The sequence below is a fragment of the Lepidochelys kempii genome, chromosome 12, assembly GCF_965140265.1.
Source record: "Lepidochelys kempii isolate rLepKem1 chromosome 12, rLepKem1.hap2, whole genome shotgun sequence".
Lineage (NCBI taxonomy): Eukaryota > Metazoa > Chordata > Testudines > Cheloniidae > Lepidochelys > Lepidochelys kempii.
The window spans coordinates 8,983,934-9,005,353 of record NC_133267.1 but is presented as its reverse complement, the minus strand read 5'-3'; the positions used below and the strand labels follow the sequence as shown (position 1 = coordinate 9,005,353).

The 21,420-nt window shown below is 38.8% G+C and overlaps 1 protein-coding gene across 9 annotated transcripts in view; it reads right to left on the bottom strand.

Moving 5' to 3' along the window:
- CBFB (core-binding factor subunit beta) overlaps nucleotides 1-21,420 on the bottom strand; it is a 64,452-nt gene that overhangs the window by 4,501 nt on the left and 38,531 nt on the right. For 3 of the 9 annotated variants that reach the window (XM_073307491.1, XM_073307488.1, XM_073307486.1), the window contains one exon: nucleotides 16,302-16,397. In XM_073307491.1, the coding sequence (XP_073163592.1) occupies nucleotides 16,302-16,397 (96 nt within the window). Of the gene's footprint in view, nucleotides 1-16,265; nucleotides 16,398-18,577; nucleotides 18,698-21,420 lie in introns of those variants that run through there. The other 6 variants (XM_073307487.1, XM_073307484.1, XM_073307492.1 and 3 more) reach the window with 4 other exon arrangements.

Below are 21,420 nucleotides of genomic sequence, written 5' to 3'. Positions count from 1 at the left end.
CCGCACAGAATAATAGGATTCAGAAACCATGAAGAATATTCTGTTTTCGGAGGCATTTGCCTGCAGCTATAAAGGCCAATACATTTTTTGATCTGTTGCTAGAGGAAATCCATTTAAGGCTGACAATGGTCAAACTGTTCATAATTTTGAAATCATATATACTCTGGTGAGAACATTTTAAGAGTCTAAAAATAAATCCCCAGCCAAAAAAACAAACAAACAAACAAAAAACCACAACAAAACCCGAACACAACAAATCATTAACCTGCAGTTCGGGTTATAAATATAATCTTAGAAGATAAACATCTGAATAAGATGTTGTCATTTTCATAAACACAAGTGTCCAAAATCAAGGAATTTCTAAACTGACAATTAAAAAATATAAATCTGAAAGTGGAGAGTTAAGTTCTCTAACCTTAGTTCTCTTCTCAAGTATATCCCCACCCTGTCTACTCTCTTAATGACAAGTATCACAGCAAGCCTACATGTAAGCCCTGGAAATCTTACCATTTGTCCTGGAACACTGATAGTTGAGGACAAATTAAATCCCATATATTTTAGTGTTTCCTCTGCAGCTATATGGCCATTTGAATTCCTCATCCACCATGGATTTATGCAGCAAAGCATACATCGCCTAAACACAAAATTTTTAATGGCTGCTACTACAAGGAGCTCAACTCCTGTGGCTAGTAAAGTGTTAAAAAGTTATGGTTCCTTTTTCACCTCAGCTGACACCACCATCGTTCAGGCCCAGGATCTGGTAGGTTTTTTTGACTGCTCCCTCTTCACCCATCCAGGCCATATTCAAACACTACCACTATTTCTTCCTGAACATCTCTAAGATCTGTCATTTCCCCTCTGTCTCTATAGCCAGCTCTTGAGTTCAGGACCTCACTAGCTATGGTCTAGACTACCATTCCTCTCTGACCTCCCAAACAAACAAATTGACACCCTTCAGTACATACAAAATGCTGTTTCGAAACTCCTCTCTCTTGTGCAGTGACTTGTTCATGTAACTCCCTTTTTTGGATGGGAAGCTAATAGCGGGATTCATATTCTATCAAATTTAAACTTCTTGTCAGACCACCTTCAAAGCTCTCTCTATAACTGCCCCTCCTAACTTATCCCCACTTGTCAAATTTCACATTGCCCTCTGCACCTTATGCTATGCCAATGTTCTCAACCTCATCCACGCATCTGTCAATCTCTCAATCACTTCTGGGCCTTCTTCCATGCAGCCCCATATGAACAGTACAACTCCCTGAGTTTGGGACACAAGGCCCCTATTCCATCCACATTTAAATCCCCATTAGGATATGTCTTGTACTCATGGACGGTGGGTCACATAGGCTGGGGGAGGCTTTGCCTCCCCAAACAACCAGATGTTACCCCGTAACCTGCTGTGACTGCTCCCTGCAGCAGCATGTGGCTCCAGTCCTCCGGCTCCAGACCCCCAGTGCTCTGCTGGGACTGGGGCCTCGCATCTTCCTGTGCTCATGAGCTGGGAAGGCTATGGCTGCTGCACACCTGCCCCCGCAGGCTGGGGCCACGCGCTGCCCTCCCTCCTGCGCTTCAGGGGCCATGCACTGCCCACCCTCCCAGCACTCCTTTGGAGCTGGGGGGCTAGCTGGGGGACTGGGCCAGTGGTTGCGGGCAGCACTGGCGGGGGGCCTTGGGCAGAAGGGGCGGGGCTGGGGGGCTAGCCCATGCATGTACTGCAATTAGACACCCACATCTGGCCTGCGCCAGCTGACTTGACTCACAGGTCTTAGGCTGCAGGGCTGTTTAATTATGGTGTAGACGTTCCGCCCGAGCTGTGGGATCCTCCCACCTTGCAGGGTCCTAGAGCCTGGGCTCCAACCCACGCCTGGATGTCTCCACCACACTTAAAACAGCCCTGCAGCCCAAGCCAGCTGGCCTGGGCCAGCTGCAGGTTTTTAACTGAAATGTCGACATACCCTTAAAGACCCATTTTTGCCATGTTACTTATAATGAATCAAGCAGACTTGTATATAATTTGCCTATTATTTCCCTTCCCATGCCTTGTTTCTACTTGTTTGTGCTTAGACTGAGCTCCTCTGAGCAGGAACCATCCTTCATAACTGTTTGGAAATCACTTAGAGTGTAATGAGCGGTTCCACAAACAGTATTTTCTTCTTTGCATCTGAATAAAAAGTCTCGATTTAACATCCAGTGATAGAGGCACAGGACAAATCTAGTTAAGGGATTTTTTTTGTTCAAGATCTACATAAAATGATCATGTTTATTCCCTATAGGCTTTTCATTAGACTAATTCGAGTTTAAACTAGTCTAAAAGGGTTTACTTTTGCCTCCGGTTCTGCTAATTTGAAGACATGGAGGAAACATTACTGACTTCCTATTTAAGAGTGCCAAAGGTGTTAACAGCTGCGGCCAACTTGACAAGATTGGAAGAACATATTACAAACTGTGCCTTTAATAAATATCAAAGCCTCTTTAAGCAGGATTTTTTTATTCCTTTCGAAGTGATAGTCTAATTTACCCCACGATTTTCTAATTGTACAAGAAAGTTTAACTCAGCAAGCTCTTCTAAAAGGTTTTTTTTCTTGTTCAATATACGAAAAGATTTTTTAAAAATTAGATCTTATATTTTTCTGATGTCAAGGAAATGTTTCACAATTTTATTTTTTTCCATTTTAAGTATTCTAATATCTTGATATATTTCTTTATTTTATATTTGTACAGTGCATAGCACAATCAGGTATTATTCCAGGCACTAATGCAAATAATACTGCAGACCATACTTTCAGCTGGTATAAATTAGCATAGTTCCAATGAAGTCAATGGAGCTACAATGATTTACACCAGCTGAGGATCTGGCCCTTTCTTTTTTTTTTGTGTGTGGTTAGTCTTACCACCTCTGGCCTCATTCCTCTTTGCTGTAACGTTGACATCAGTTATTTAAGTAATGATTAAGGCCCTGCTTGAATTGCTGGATGATTGTCAAATAATTGCAGCTGAGTTACAGACAAGAAGTGAAAAATGGTGGAAAAGTAATCATGGACCTTTATTATTTGCGGTAATTTGGAAAACCTGTCCTCAATGTCAGCCACCCAGGGTGGCCGATGGCCCCTGCTGTCAGGCACCCAGATGACAAAATTGTGGTGAATGCCTAATATTGTGGGATCTGCAATTTCTGCAATATTGCAAATTAAGTAGAGCCTTAGTAATGATCTAATTTACAAGTCAACACTTAATGCAAATATTGTAATTGAAGTGTGGTTCCAGAACAGTGACTAAAAATTACATCATTACTGTACTTATTTGTTCCTTGTATTTCTTTTGAGTCCTACTTTTTGAATTTATTTAGAGAGAGGAAGTTTTCCCATCATTACTGCAGTTAACCTACTTGTAGAACATGCAACTTGTTCTCAGCTAACTCCAAGTATTAATCTCAACTTGTTTAACACATATGCTCAACTCTATTCCCTCCTAACCCCAGACCTTTTTTGCTCTCTCATTGCTTCCTCTCCCTTACTCTGAAACCATCCTCTCACCTGACTCCTTTATCTCTGCCTTCAAGTACAATATGTTACCTCATTTTAAAAAAAACAAAACCAACCCAACCTCAACGGAATAGCCTCTTTTCTATTTTCATCCTTTATTTATTTGCCAGTTTTAAACAGTCAAGTAATCCACTCCTTAATCTTGGGCTTTTGTGACACTGCATGTTCTCCTCCTCCACAAGCATACCTCAGAGTACTCTGTTCTCTCCTTCACACATGTCCTTGTCTTTCCATGCCCCTGCCTCAGCTAAATTGATGACTCTCAAATTTACTTCTCTTTAACTTCCACTCTGTTCAGTCTTGCACCTCCAACTGTCTTTCCGACATGGTTTGCTGGATATCCTATTATTAGCTCAAGCTAAGTATGGGAAAAGTTGAACGCTTTCCTAACCAAACCATCTACTCTCTCCTATTGTGAACTCTACCTTTTCGCCTGTTATGGAAACTTGTGACTTGTATTCAACTTCTTCCATATTATCTGACTGTAGCTAAATTCTGACTATTCTTCCTTCCACTACAATTACTCTAAAAATTAATTTTCTCTTTACTACTCCCACAACAAAAAACCTTTGTCCATTTGTGGTCATCTGATCTCCTTTGCAACTTCCTCTCTGGTCATGCAGCATCTCATACCTTTTCATTCAGTATGGACTGCAACTGCTAAGATCTTACTTCTTCAATGTTCTGATCATATCACTGAGCTCTTAGATTCCTTCCAAAGATGACTTCTCATTTTCTGCATCCAAGCTTCAGTTCCTCGTTTTCACCTTCAAGGCTCCGCACAATTCAGCTCCTGTCTACATCTCATTTACTCCTATTATCTATACTCTTTCCAAGCTCCCCACATAAGTGCCCTTATCACCTTTCTTCCATGAAGATCCTTATGCTTGAAAGTCCCTCCACAGCTGGTCCTCCAAATAGTCATCCTCTCAAGTCTTCCTTAAAAATACTTCTTCTATTAAGCCAATCAGAAATAATCAAATAATTGTGCTAAAAATCAGACCTAATTTGAGACCAAAGTTTCATCTAGTGATCTGATGCATTTGTGTGTCCAAACATTATTGTCCAATTTGGATTATAAGCCCTTTGGGGCATGGACTGGGTCTTCCTTTATTATACCATTTACACACTGGTGATACTCAGAGCAAGCTGTATTCCTTTCTGCCTGCCTCTCAGCTGAAAATTGACAATTCCAGCTCCCATCATTGTAATGCCTGATTTTTCAGAAAGCTTTCTGTGTGCAGACAATTGAATTAAAAAAGGAAATAGTCTATTAATCACATGCAGCACTAAAGCTCTTAAATGCTAGTGGGCATCTGTCCCTTGCACCCAAGGAAGCCTTTTGTAAACTGCCTGCCTCCTTTATATAACGACAGATAATTTAGAGACTTTGTTTAAATCACTATTTTCACATTAATTCATTAACCTTTTTACAGTGTTAATGACGGTACAACCTGAACTATTCAATTCTAATGAGGCTGCAGTACAATTTTCTTCCAACAAAAGGAGAATTGTGATGCATAGTTATTTCCTACTACAAAACATATTTTGTAATTTTGAAAAGCATACCCAAACTATCACTGAGACTAGTTAGCAAAAGGTTAACCTTATTTATTTTTTTGCTTACATCATTGCTTCTAGTTTCAAGAGTCTCCTGCTATTTGGAAAGAAGTGGAATGCTATCTACATTTACGATTTTGCTGATTGTCTCAATTCAAAACCTTAGATAAATGTAGTTATTAAATTTACTTTCAGTGCATGTTTTCACATCTAATGGTAAAAACAGCAAATCACTTGACAGCATACTTCTGCTTTAAAAAAGTTTATTTTCATAAAAAAAATGTCCACAGTAGTTTTACTGTCAAATCTCAATGAAGACTCAAAAGTACAAGCATATGGTTACATTTATAATTTTCCTTATGGTGGCCTTTTCTTTTAAATTTATGGAAGTACCCACATGATTTATGACATCATAGCTAGTTGTAAGTTTTTGCACAAGCCACTGTGAAACAACCACCAGCTCTGCTCTTTCAAATAATGTGAAAGGAATGACAAATTATGCTCAAGTGTACTGAAAAGTATTCATTACAGTATCTTATTATTGTACCAGTAAATATAGACAAAGACGTAATTTTGCATTTCAACGAGTGGGGATTTACACAGACAATTCTGACAGTGAAATGACAGCTCAACCGAACTGAGTCATCCCCATTTATTTGTACTGACCTGTACATGTATAAATGTATGAAACATGTACATGTTCTATCAATCACCGTTCTGCCAAACCATGTAGGCCACCGGGGGGGTGGAGGGTGAGAAAACCTGGATTTGTGCTGGAAATGGCCCACTTGATGATCACTTTAGATAAGCTATTACCAGCTGGACAATGGGGTGGGAGGAGGTATTTTTTCATATTCTCTGTGTATATATAAAGTCTGCTGCAGTTTCCACGGCATGCATCTGATGAAGTGAGCTGTAGCTCACGAAAGCTCATGCTCAAATAAATTAGTCTCTAAGGTGCCACAAGTACTCCTTTTCTTTTAACAACAAGATAGTTCTTTAGATCCCAGGAATACGAAGAAACCTATATATTATATATAAATGTGTGTGTGTGTGTGTATCTCTAAATACAAACACACGTAATAAATTAAACACTTCCTCACTAAAACTTAGTCACTTCTCAGGTGGAGAGTAGAAACCAAGCAATGTGCAGGTGGCAAGAACACTGCATAATACTGGGCAAAAGTATGGACATTTTTGGCCATAGCCATGGGCTAATCTACAACTTTTATGGGATCTTTAGTATTGACACAGGACAGAACCTCAGTTTTCAGTAAGGCTGTATCTGGAAAACCTCCACACAGTATAATACCAGGAATTCAATTTATCCACCACAGAAACATAAAAAGCGTAAGTCAACTTTGCCAGGTTTAAAACTTATGATTCAAAGAATGCTCTGTATTTTAAACCTGATGCTTCTATACCAATAAGCAATTTCCTATGGAACTGGTGTAATAATTAGCCATAAGATGCTTATTTCAAAAATTAAAGAAAATACTAAAAAGTCACACACATGCAACTCTGTCATTAAATTTTGTGCTATGAGTTTCTGAACATTGAGGGAGACTCATTTAAACAAAAAACTGCATCTGCCTTTTTCAATTTAGAAACAAAATATTTTTTCAATGAATCACACACCAAATTTGAGGGAAAAAAATCATTATCTTACTACTGCATACTCCACTTTTCAGCAGGATGCTGAAGTTAAATTTGAATGAGAGATTATTTGAAAATCCTAGGTTTGATGCTCAGGGAATTGCTTAACAATCAATATAAATGTATTACAAGAGTTTGGTACTTTTCACTACGAACAGATGAACGACAATTATTCAAAGTGATAAAATAGAAATTACCTTGGCATAAACATTTGGTTATGAGAAGAGCTTGTATTTTACCAATTTGTTGACTTTGCAAAAATATAGACAGAACCCAGCGTACTGATGTTTCTTAAACCTAATGTTTTATGATTAACAGTGACAGTTTCATTCTAAATATCCTGAAATAGAACAGTTAATACTGTGGAAACACAGGGAGTTTCTAACACCCAAGAAACTTCACTCAACTTTCAGCACATGAAACCATGTAACTCTTTTGCAATATGGAAGGAATTATAACTGGCAACAAGCCAACTAAAATCTCTAAAGAAAGTAGGAGATGGTATGATGACTGAAAGAAATGCAGGAACCTATTTGGCAGAAGACGTTTGAAATCCTCCTCATGACATGTTAGTCTAGACTGTTATTTATACTGAACTGGTCTAGACACAGAAAAGAAAAGGAAAAAGAGAAAAAGAAAAGGTGTGTGTGGGGGGGAGAAAGAAGAGTAGAGAATGTACTATGATCAAGTCCTACAAAGAGACTTTAAAGCCGAAATAATTGCCATTGTTCTCAAAGATCAACAAAAGAAAGGGTGTTTGGAGCCAATTTTGCTGCTATGCTCATCTGCACACTCACTTTGGACAGCTGTGTCAGAACTTCACTCCAGTATAAGTATAGGTCAATGGATAATGGCAAAGGTAGTAGGCTAGTATAGAATACATTTTATTTTTCATTAATTTGTTACTTAAAAACAAAAACTGTGGCTGACTCAAAAGCAACTACTCTTTAGTTAGGTTGTAAGCAAAGACCATCTTTTTGTTCTATGTTTGTAGAATGTCTAATACAGTGGGGTCCTGGTTTGTACCTTGGGTTCCTAACTGCTAGCACAATACAAATAATTAATAATCTAAACTGTACATATAACTAATCTATGTAACCATGCATTATCGCTGTTACGTTATCCCCCCTCCCCCATTCTTCCATTCGTAATACCTCTTTATGGGGTCTCGTTTTAGGCCCTGATTCCGCAATAAGCTCTGTGTGAGAACTGGGCTCATTGCAGGATTAGGGCCTTAGACTGTGAGCTCTGCAGGACAGGGACTGTCAGATGTTAATGTCCCTGATTATCACCCATAAATCCATGCAGAGAGAACCTTATACACACAAGCCTCCCGTCTCTTTGGTACTGTGACCTCACTTCCACCTTGGAGCTTACAGAAGCATCTCTATTGATTCAGAGATTCTTTGAGAAGGAGCCGGGAGAGGGGTATGAACAACTCTCCCTTTAGAGCACTGGAGTTGTCCAGAAAAGACACTACAGCCCCAAGCTGCTGCCCCTATCTAGAGACCCTGGAGGCAGCTATAGGTAAAGGGATCCAAAAGCACATGGATACCTTGCTGAGGATTAGATTTGGGGGGGAGGCAGGGAGGGGAAGGTAGAGGACTTCTATGAAGATGGCCCTATCTTGTCAGGAACCACTGGGCATTAGCTAGGTTTAGGGGCAGAGAGAGGACAACGACGACAACAGAACACTCCACTCTCCACACACAAGATGGAATCGCGTGCATGTGGGGCAGAGGGGAAGACAATAATCTCAGAGGGAATTTTAGATGACTGTCCAACCCCAGAGTCCTCCCTATGTTCTTCTGGTTAAGGAGATGATCTGGCTAACTAAAGTACTAACACAATGGGGTGAGAAAGAATGTGCAACAGCAAAGGACAATTTTAGAGTCCATAAAATTTTCCCTCAACAGCATTGTGTTTAGTAACTACAAATTACTTTGCTTACAATTTCCCTTCTTCTTAGCCAATGGCACAAAGTTACTGGAAAATTGGTAGACACTGTTAATTAGGTATTTTCCTGGTGCAGAGGAACCCCTGGGTGGGATAAAGCTAGAATAACCTGCCCTAGTCCACCCTACTTTTCACCACCCGAGGACATGTCAGGGCTGTAGATCAGCAATCCTTTGGCTGCCAGAACAAACCCTTGGGAGTCATGACAACCAGCTACAAGTTTGCTCCAACTTGCACTGGAGGCTAAAGCAGTCCCTGGAAGGTCCCATGACTAGGTGTGGATAGATAAAATGTATATAGGGGCACCATTACCTAAGTTTAAAGGTCAATTAAGACCAAATATTTGAAAGTTATACCTCACTCATTCAGCTATCAAGTCCAGAGTTTAGGATTCCTTGTTTGTACACCTCATTTGGTGCATGAAAGCTCATCAATAGCTGCCGGGAGCAAAAATTCTAAGTGCAGACCTGTCAGGTAATTAAGTTGGGACCTAATTTTAAATAATAGTCTTAGAATACACCATTTAAGTAAATTAGAAGTATGGTGTTATGGATCTGACATTTTGCTGACATATTGTCTGCCTTGTTTATTTATACAGTAAGCTCTTCAAGGCAGAGACCAGTTTATTTATTTTGACAGCACCCAGAACAATGGGGGGCCCTGATACTGACTGAGCTTTTGGGTTCTCATAACAAATATTAATAATCATGGGTATGAATTTAGGCCAATTTTTCAAAGTAGAAGCCTAAAGGTAGGCTTCTAAGTCCATATGTCGGATCTTAAATAGGTAGTTTGATTCTCCAAAGTGCTGAACACTGTGACAGATCCAGACCAGTGAGGTACAGGAGTCTGGTAGAAGGCAAATATATTGGCCACTAGATGAACAGTTTTCTGTTCCGAGTCACCAGAGCAGGGGCTGCCCTAGAGCAACCAGGAACCTGCCAGAACCAATTAAGACAGGCAAGCTAATCAAGACACCTGGAGCCAATTAAGAACTTTTTAGATTCAATTATGGCAGACAGGCTAATCAGGACACCTGGTTTAAAAAGGACTTCCCATCAGTGGCACGCCAGGAGCGGGGAGTGAGAAGGAGTGCTGCTGGAGGAGTGAAGAGTTCAAGCGTGATCAGGTTTCAGGAGGAAGATCCTGCAGTGAGAATAAAGAAGGTGCTGGGGGGGGAAGGCAATGGGGAAGTAGCCCAGGGAGTTGTAGCTGTCACACAGCTGATACAGGGAACATTGTGGACAGCTGCTATCCACAGGGCCCTGGGCTCGAACCCGGTGTAGAGGGTGGGCCCGGGTTCCTGCCCATCCCTCCAACTCCTGATTGGATATGGAAGAGTTAACCCAGACTGTGAGAAGCGCCAGAAGGGACGGTCTAAATTGGAAAGGGACCTGCCCTGTCCCCGACCCACTAGGTGGGACACAGAGACTGCGGGTATTGTTCTCCGTTTCCCCCAGGCTGGCCAGCGATGAGGTTAGCTGAGTGGATGGCAGGTTTGAACCACTAGCAAGAGCGGCCCAACGGAGGGCTGCCATGAATCTCTGAGGCAAGCAAATCCGCCAATAAGCACAGGACCCACCGAGGCAGAGGAGGAACTTTGTCACAACACCCACTGACTTCAATAGGAGCTACTGGGTTGAATACTTTTGAAACTTTTGTGGACCTTTCCTTTAGGGTCCTATTTTGGAAAATCATGGCCTTAGGTATCAATACTTTGATTGCTGACAAGAACATATACAGTATTCATTTAAACAGAAATGAAGCTACACATAGTATTTACCACTGATGACCAGTAACAACAACAAAAAAAAATTTAGTTTTTTAGCTGGTTACATTTATTAGGTCATATGACCTCAAATATCTCCATATTTAAAGCATACATTTCCCATGGAGAGACCAGAAAATCTAAAACAGGATGAATCAAGAAATGGTCACAGAAGTCTCTTTCATGGGCAACTGTAATGTGATTCTTAATTGTTTTCTGGCAGCTACATACTACGGGGATAAACAGATTAGATATGCTATATTCTTTGGCATCAAATATCTGCATCTATTATTTACTAAATAATAAATGAAAAATCAAGCTACGTTATGAACAAGAAAAAACCCTGAACAATGAACGGCAGTTAGTTGCTTTTAGGACCACCTACCTACTGACAAGCTTTTAAAATAATCACTGGGAACATAAAATTTAGCAGCTTTCTTGACAAAGATTATATAAAGCATTTAACATCAACCTCCATCAAGATTCCATTTTGTGTTTCCTGTAAATTCTATTTTCTAAAGACACTGTTTCCTTTACTAAAAGCCCACAAACAGTTCAACTTCTAATAGATGAGTTGGATTTTGTGTTTAAGTGCTGAGTGTAAGAAAGATCTGAAACTGCTCTACTGACTTCAAACACAGACAATACAAGTGAGACTTTCCTTCTGGATATATGCCACGCTCATCCAGAAGCGTCAATCATATTGCAACTTATCATATATTGGTAATGTGTCTGGTCCAAATGACAAATTGGATCTTTCAAGTCTAATGGAATCCATCACACAGATATAACTGACCTTTTATTATTTTACTGTATTTAACAAATTTCAAACTGAACATAAACTTTTAAAAAAAATGTCTGAGATCATAAGATGTGAACATAGTCAAACATTCCAATAATCATTTCGCCATGTTACTGTTCCACAAGACGTTCAAAACAGCTAATTTTAGCCTATAAGTGCTACAAAGTGCATATATTAAAAAAAATACCAATTATTTATGTTCTGTACACAATCAATGCTGAATATAGTACAGAGAAAATCAATTTTGCAAATCAGGAAATACTGTAATATAAGCATCTTCTTTCAGTCAATGAAGGTTAGAAGGGGGCTGAGCAATGGAGAAATACTGACTGAAAGAAATCAATACTAATTATATATTTATAACAGCTATACTAGCCTTTAAACAATACTTCCTCAAAAGAAAACATTTCAGATTTTATCCTAGAAAAGAACACTTTCACATCAATATAAAATCTTAACTATTTTAGATTTAAAAACTTTTCTTTAAAGTTACACTGCCTCAAAAACTGACATTTCACTACAGAAAACATGATACTGGGTTGGGTCAATTTTTCAGCATAAGATGCCAAAAAGCTGCAATTTCATGCTACCTTTTAAACAAAGAAACAGCTATTATGATGGCTCTAGGCAAAAGTACAGATCAGGAATTCACACAATCCAAATTATGAATGTAAGTTAACAACTCTTGGCCTGATCATGATTTAGAGCTCTTTGGGGGGGGGGGGGGGGGAGGGAAGCAGGATCATAGCTGGTAAAGAAGCACATGGCCTCTCCATGGGTGGCCCTTATACATCCCTGGAAACTTTATGGATGGGATCCAGAGCCAAGGTTTTATCCTGTACATGTAGAAGGATTTCCTTCAAAATTTCTGGGATTTCCCCTCCCCCCCAGGGTAAGGGACGAATTAGGAAGAAATCAAAAAGTAATGAACTTTCCTTAAATTGGGAAATTTGGAACTGTGAGGATCACTTACTTATTTAGGAATTACAGGGTAAGTAAAATGGAGAAAAATTTAGTGAGAATTAGCTGTAAGAGAAAAATCCTTGTGGGGGCATTACCAGAGAGGTATGTTGGAAACTAATTTGTCACTGTGTGTGTATCCTAGATTTAAAAACGTGCAAATATTTATCGCAGGACACCAAACAGACCAGACTATTTCAGGGAAGAGCAAACCACTCTACTTCTTTCCTTGCAGTGTTACTACAGAGAGAGAACTGCAGTAATATGCAAAATGAACACAAACAAGAAAAAATAAATTTTTAAACCACTGAATTTTTTTTTGCATGAAACATATTCAGAAAGCTTTGCACAACTCAATCTCAAGAAGATTAAACTCAGCAGAACATCTCTGGCCAAGCTTATGCACAACAGAATGGGCTGGGAGAAAATTTTAAAATTTGAGCTTTTGTCATAGAATGTATACAATCCAAGCTTTCAAAAAACTGTTTCCATTATATAAGTAAGTCCCACAATACAAAGCTAACCCTCACAAAAATTATTTGTAGACACCATGAAACAGGAGCATACACTGTAATTTTTCCATTTCACGTTACCCATTCCTTGCTGTAAGACCACCATTTTGGTACCTCCTGTTGCACTAAACAGCCGGCAGAAAGTAGATGATTGCAGCTTTCTGTGACTGAATACAGACCATGTTACTTCCAACATATTCTGACTCCACTAGCCTGGGGTCCTGCAATCATTTCTTCAACAAAGGCAGTCTAGCTGGCACTGTATTAGAAGCTCATTTAAAATACAAAGTGAAATTTCTACTGAAATAAACTGTATTATGTCCACACAGCATGGGAAGATACTCTTGGAACTACACCTTAACTTCTTCAGGAACCAGAGCCCTCCAACCCACCTCTCTGGTGTGGAAACAGACTCCTGTGAGAGAGACAGCAGGAGCAGCAAGATCACTTTACAGCTGAGAGCCTCCTGCCAGCTCCAAGACTTCAGCAAAGACTCAATTCAAATAACTGCTGCTTTGTCCAACCACAATGATCGGATCTCTAGTATCTGAAATAATTACCATCCACCTTTGCCTCCAGATCTTTAAATAAATATATTAAAGAACAGTCCTAGCACTGATCCCTGGGTCATCCATATTGAAAACAGACCATGACAGGAAGATACAAACAATCTCAGATACACTGTATAGATCTTCTAAAAAAAACTTTTATTATGCCTGTGGGCGTAAACAGATTTTTTTTTAAAAAGCACGGCTTTTCTACTATTTCTATTTTCTACTATTCTATTATTCTACCAAAAGTTTCATTATTATGCAGCCATTGCAGTCTCTATTTTATGTTTCCGAAAGTATCACTGTGCCTAACCTTATTGTCGTTAAAAAAATAATACCCTCTCTTTATTAACAAAAAATAGTTGAACTGTTATATGCCTAGTATAGGGATCGTTCTTTGGCAATGATCTACCTGTTCGTTATATTTGAAAAATAATCTATGTAGAGACTTTAAGAATAAGCAAACATCTCTACTAAGAAAGAAAGCTGTGTAAATAAAGAACAAAATCTGTGATCATTTTCATATGCTGCCAAGCTCTGGATGACTATTTCCAAAGAGCTGGCGCCTCTCTTTTGGGTAGGAGTGGGTGGAGTATTACAAGATTTCTCTCTCTCAAACTAGAATCTGGTCTCTATTAAAGTTATTTCAACTATAGTACTACAGTCTGAAATTTTCTAATTTTATACAGACATTGTTGCAATCCATAGGAGAACTGATGAGATGTTAAAAAGTCTAGTGGTTCCCAGATTTGCTGATCATGCCACGCTAAGCAGTATAAAAAGTTGAAAGATTTCCAAGTTTTTAATATTAATTAAAAGTGTAGCTTACTCTCAAAAGAAACCAATACTGGTATCGGTGGGGTTCCACCCTTATGGTAATTCAACAACTACAGATTAAATGTGCTCAGTTTCCAAGAAGTCAATTCTAAAATGTTTCTTTTGTCAGCACTGTGAAAACTCAATGAATAAGATGTTTGCAGGCCAAATTATGCTCTTAGTTACACCTCAGAACTCATCCACCATTAGACTTCACTGGGGCTGTACAAGCTTAACAGTAGAATCTCAGTTTTTATGAAAAAGAGTAGCTTTCTAGCCCCTTATGGTTGCAGAGAAAACGTTGAAATTGTGAACCCTAAAGATTACAGCACCTGAAGGTAAACAAAAAGTACCCAACATTTATTTTATTTTAAATCTCATGACTTAAGCTTATATCACATTTGGGGGGGGGGGTGCTAGGGGACTGATTATGCATTTTTAAACATTTGGGGTTGGCAAGACTGCATGGCAGTGCTACAAGTTCCTAGAGTAGAGGAAGCGAAGGCACTCTCCCGTAATTAACCAAGTAAATTGCCTGAGGCCTTTCTAACTAGCTTTTCCTTAGAGACCAGCCCAGCGCAGCTCTTCCACATGCCTTCCACTCTTAGCTTACTGACTTCACCAGTCTCCATAGGCCTGTTCCCCAGCTTGACTTACTTTCTGAACCAAACCTTCCTCTTGGTCTCATTCCCAGATCTTACCTTTTCACTTAGCAAGGAGACAGAGCTCTGCATGACCATGAAGACAAGAGGAGATAAGATAGATTTCTTTCCTGTATCACTCAACCCTAAAGCTTGAGAGAGGACTAGTCATGGTGCCATTATGGGGAGCCGAATAGGCAGCTACAGGTGAAGCAGGGAGTAGGAAGTAAAAACCTTGCATGGCAAAGGAATTCAAACAAACAGTCACCACCTTGGTTCCCTTCTTATACCTTTTGTTGCCTGCAACATCTTCTCTAACTCTCCAACACTTCCCTTATCCACATTAGCAGTCCCCCCCCCCCCCCCCCCCGCTGGCTTCCCCTTCCTGGCCTCACTGAGCTCCTGCTTTCCACCTTCCCTTCAGGCTCCTTTGTTTCCTCAGGCTCACTGAGTTCCTGCTGTCTTCTCACTGAGAAGAGAAGGAGCTAGGACCAAGAGAAAGGACAGAGCTGGCCAGAGGAGCAAACCCAGTGAGAAAAGATGAAGATGGGGCTCGGGAGCAGGTCCAACAAGAGGGGAAGGTGAGGGTGGAATATGGCCAAGCCACAGGAGAAAGTAGTTAGCAGGGTCTGAATCAGTTCATTGGTATTGCTACCCATAAAGAAAAGGACTGATGGTAACAGGAGCAGCAGCCAGAATTTCCAGGCCTCTCTAGTGTCTGTGAAAGAGACAGAAGGTGGCAGACCCTCATTACCGCTGGCTAAAATGCCCCTTCTTCAGAGCTGCTAGCATTTATTTAATGATTAAAAAAAGTCAGACTTTATGTCATGAATAGGGTCCATTTTGGTCAATTTCACGGTCATAGGATTTTAAAATAGTAAATTTCATGATTTCAGATATTTAAATCTGAAATTTCATGGTGTTGTAACTATAGGGGTTCTGACTCAACTCTGAAGGCAGCAGTACATAAGTAAGGATGGCGTGGTACCGTATTGCCTTCAGAGTTGGTACAGCAGCTGCCGCTATCCACCCACCCAGGTCTGAAGGCAGTGCAGAACTATGGGTGGCAATATTGCAACATCCCTACAATAACCTTGCAAATCTCTCCCTCACCCACACGACCCTCTTTTTGTTGGGATCCCCAGTTTGAGAAACGGTGGTCTCCCCCTGTGAAGTCTGTATAGTATAGGGTAAAAGTACAGAAAAAGACCAGATTTCACGGTCCGTGACACATTTTTCAGGACCATGAATTTGGTAGGGCCCTAGTCACGAGTCTGCAACCAGTAACTGGGGCCACCTACAGAGAAAATGGTAACATCAACTTACATTTACACAAATAAAAACATGTTTTCCAAGCGCCTTTTCAAGTTTTAATAATGTAAGCAGATTAAATCATGCTTTACTATTTTCTTAACAGCAAAATTAAAACAAACAGGAATTCCCGATCATTGTACATACAGACAAGTTATAGGAAACAATCTAGATTTTTGGTAAAGTACTAACCAGTTACTGACAGCAGCTGTGAAACCCTCACCTCCATTTCCTCCCGATGAGACCTGTCTCTGTCCTCGAATTCACGAGTTCTTCTCCGAGCTTCTTCAAAGGCTTGCTGTGCCAATGCATCCTCCTGCTACCAAACCAGAAGACAAAATTTTTGGCTGACCACAGGGAGTAGGGGAGAAAAATCTGTGTCATCATTAGTAATAGATTCTAGAGGTCAGAAGTCAGAAAGGACAGAACTTGACCTTCAGACTGAAGAATAAATGTGCAGGTTTAGCAGTTAGACAAGATATCCATTCACATGGAAACTGAACAAATGGGATATGAAATCATCTAGACAAATCTCGAGCTATGCAATGCCTCTTTTAAAAGTCATGTGGCAGATCAGAACTGCTTTTTAAAGAATTAAAAATATTGTTTCAAAGTGGAGTCTGACTAAGTTGCTTAAACCAAGAAGTTAAAGGAAACTTCAAAGCTTATATTATAGAGGCAATATTTTTCATTTTTGATGTTGAAAAATTAAGTAGTTTTGTAAGATAGATGACAGCACTAAACAAACTAATGATAATTGTAAATGAGATAATCAGGTTCTTTACATTCAACTTTTATGCTCGAAAACAAACATAATTTAACAGATTAGCAGTAAAACTCTTCATCACTTTGCATCTAGAGCGACATCTGACCAAAAATGAATATTCACATCCCTTAGTATATCATTTAAAATTCAAAATTGTATACGAAGGTGTAAAAAGCTAGAAAATATTCCTCCCCCAATTTTTGTGTACACAAACATTTACCGATATCAGTGGACTTTCATGTTTTGGGTGAAAAAACCAAAACCAAAAAAACCCCCAAAACAAAAAAACCCACGAGATTTTAGTACTTCTTTACAACAAAAAAGACAGACAGTAATCTTAATTTGTTTTTATAAAATCTATTCAATATTTTCTATTAAAAATGGTAACATTTTGGATTTAAGTTTTTATGTTCTCTAAGCCAGTATTACCACAATAATAAATTTACATATACCCTTTAAGTAAAGGGACATGTTTAGTCAGTTTAGAAGAATTTGTGCTAATTTAAAATAAAAAGGTGAGTTCCTGTTTCTCCCACTGATGCTTCTAAGGATCAGCACGAGATGAGCTGACCATAAAGGTCAACAGTGAAACAGGAAAAAAAATAATAATAATAAAAAAAATCTCTTTTCACCATTAACTTTTTTCAGTCACAATAATTATAGATTGCACTAATAACTGTCGTATGTTATTTTCAAGTGGGTCTCGCTCTTTAAAAAACAGAAATGTTAACCTTGATTTACAGAGGACAAATGTTCCACTCCCAAGAACTCAGATCAGTTTTTATATACCAAGGGATTAAGTGCATTAACTTTTAAATTTAAGAGAACATGTCTCTAGCCTAAGAGAATGTCAAATTGCTTTTCTTGCCTGAGGCACTATCCTACACCCTAAAGCTATTTTGTGAAATGATGCAAGAGTGTCTCTCTTGTGGCCTAACACAGTTTAATACAAACATCTGTCAATCAATACATCTTCATAGCTCAGTCTCCAGAAAGATATATCAAAGGACAATGTTTACAGCTGCCATTAAGATATCATTTTGCCAGTAACTTCTATTTTTAAACGACAAATTTGTTTCCTTTTGGCCATTTTTATATTGGTGTAATATATATCCATTATGGTGGGACAGTGGAAGGGAAAATAGAGTTCATTTCTTTTAATTAAGAAGGACAGAACTAAAAGAGGTGGTCTAGCGGATTACTGAGGACTAAAGAAAAGCTCTCATTTTTTAAATGTAGGCAACCCATGCAGATTCATAATTACCTACTTTACCAATTTTAATGAAAATGGATTTTTTAAAAAAAATAAGAGATCAGCAGTATTTTAAGCTAAGCAAAACCAAGTGGAAAAACAAGTTTTCAAAGATAGCCTAAAAATTTTAAAAATTCAGCTATGCATATGCTGATGCGTGTGTGTATTGATGAAGAGAAGCGCTCCCCCACCCCAAGAGTATCTATGATCCAGAGAACAGCCCAATAATTTTGTCATTTAGTTTCCAATAACAATTTGGTAACCATTTAGATGCAGAAATGTATATACAAGTCTTTTTAAGCATTTGTCTGGACTCAAGGCTGGAAAACACCGTAATTCTAAGAAGTTAAGTAATGACAGTTCTGAAAGTCTCCACGGGAACAAAAGCAATTAACTAACTATTCGATCTTCTCAAGCAGGAACTCTGTTTCAGGTTGGAAGTCAAGGTTTCAAAAGGTGGAAAGTGATCACAAAAAGGTACCTTAAATCTTTTAAGCCATGGGAGGATTTTGTTCAATAAGCAGACTAGAAGATGAATCAGTATAGCTTCTTTAAGTTCTAGCTTCAGCCAGAATATTAAAAAAAACAAACCCTCATAAACCTGGAATAAAACCCAAATTAAGACTTCAGAGGAGGGAGAGAAACAATTTGCTGATGTCCAGACTAGCCATGTATGTTGATGGCTGAAAGGATGGCTCACCAAAGCCTGAGAAAAAAAATGTGAGATTATCATTTTCTTAAATAAAAAAAAAAATTCTGCTTTCAGGCTACTGCAGCCCATTATGAAGTAAATTAAATGAACATTCATCAAGAACTTTTATAGACAGTGGATTTGAGGTGACAGCTGAAAAAAGTTAACAGTTTCAGCCTGGAGCATTGTACAGTACCAAAAAAATATACCAAACACCTTGTTTTTACAATGAAGACAATGTATCTAGTAACAAAATACTGAAAGTATCAATGAGAAAAGCATGCAAAAACATTTCTGAGGTGTCAATACAAAAGCATAAGAAGTAACAGAGGTTGTCGTGAATAAACACAGTTCTGCTTTAGTAGGCATTGTAGCTACTTGGTCAGAAAAGTCAGGAGTGAAATAATCTAGATCTACATAGCAAATATCAAGAGATAGAAGGAAAGGATCTAGTGTAGTGCTAATATATCAAAATACACAAGCACTGAAGCACAGACAGATGTGAGACAGAAACAGCAAAAGTCCATGGATTAAAATATGGGAATTTTGGCCCCAGTTCAGCGAAGTACTCAAGCACGAGTAACTGAGCACATGAGTAGGTCCACTGAATTTAATGGGACAATATGCTGGTTAAATTTACATATGTGCCTGATCACCATGCTGAACGGGGCCTTTAATAAGGGTAGTGTGCTACAGACTGCTTAACAATGAGAAGATTGGTACATTACATATCAAACAGCAAAAACATAAAAATACTTCAGTATAATTTTATTTTTAAAATTAATTACCATGGTATCTTTTGAAAAAAGCATATATGAAATTCATTGTCAAAAGACTGATTTAGTAGTAGATAGTTTCTTATTCCAGAAAGGTGGAAGAAAAGAAGATCAATTAGTCTGAATCCAGTATTAACTAAAATAGTGATGAAATCAGAAAATGGGAGAGATTACATTTTTATAAGGTAAACTTTCCAAAAATGGAGGCTATGTAAATTACAAAATTGTTTATATAGTAGCTATGTGTGTAATATGCACAGAGACCACTTAGTCCTCTGAAATTAATCACTTCTGGGGTGAAATATAGCAGCCAGCCATCCTCCATTAACAACATTACACAAGAGTTTCAGAAGTGGAAGTAAATTATGATTTAACCAATTTAAAATTACAAAGGAAAAAGAAATACAGGAAGAGTGTTAAAGAAATAGCCCAGTGGCTTACAGTACTAATACACGTTAAAATACAAGAAAATTAGAATGTGTCTTTTGAGCGGTTGGTAAAACGGAAAGAAGAATTATATTGCTCAAATGGCACACTTTCAGTAATGGGTAATTTGCTTTTAAAAAACAAATTTAACCTCTTCTTTAAATGGAAAACGCAACACAACATAACCATGTACTCATTAATACTAAGATACGGAGGAGAAGAAACTGAAAAGGAAGGTTACTCACCTGTAATTTTGAGTTTGCATAGGTATATACCTATGCAGATCCACACTCTTGGTGTGATGCTTCCACCTCAGCACCCTGAGCTCAGAAACTTCAAGAAAGCACTGACATTAGAGGCTGCATGTACATTCCCTCATGGATTTAAATGTTCAGTGCGGGGATATATTCCAAGACAAAAACATTTGTTAAAATGGCGTTAAGGCTGAGAGTATGTATCAGTAGCTTAAGGGTGAAAACGAAGTGGTATAAACTGAGGAAATTCAGAGTTAAGGCAAGGCTTAAAAGAAATCCAAATTTGTTAGGGTATGCAGACAGACAACTAAGGCACTCAAACAGCCTTAACTCTGGCCCGTAGCAATGGTATGCAACAACAGATGGCGATTCCAGATTATATTGATTTTTAAAAGACACAGTTTTTTCATAGTTTTCCTTTCATGGTATCTCTACAGGACAAGGATAGGTTTGATTTGGCAACTTAATTGCCCATTTCCATATCTTATTTAAATCATAAAGACTAGAAATCCTTTCCCCCCCGCCATGAAAGCGTAGCTTTTATACAATTTGATGGCATCAGTCCCCCCTTCGTTCACCCAGGACCGCTTACTCACCACAGGCAGTATTAGTTAATTACCTGGACAAAATAAACTGATAGAGTTAAAGGATGCTCCCAACATCACTACCTACAGCAGAGGGTAGGTAAGGAATCATGGACCTAACACCAAGAGCTCAGATCAGTGTGCTCAGAATGCACACAACCCCAAAGTCCACTGCTTTCCAGAAGTGTCTGTGATCATGGTGCCAAGAGCATGCAAATCACCAAGAGTTTGGTGATTTGCAATGGAAATTCTCCCTGCAGTACCATCAAATTGCTCATCACTGAATTAAAACGAAGAATTCAAAACAAAATGAAATAGTACTAGCTATGAAGTGAAACAAATACATGATTCTACACAAAAAACATTTCTACTTCTGCTTCTAAGTTTTTGTTTGTTTTAAGATTTGAAGAAGGATGGTGCCAGCACTGATGCTCTTAATTGTAGACTGTGTGCCTATCACAACTTCCAGTACTTGGGGAAAGATTGGAACACCTTACAGAACATGCTGTGGCAGTGTCCATAACTTAAGTTAGTCTAATCGGGCACTCTAACAGCTTTTCAAGGAAAGCACATTCAACTAATTTTGAAGAAGT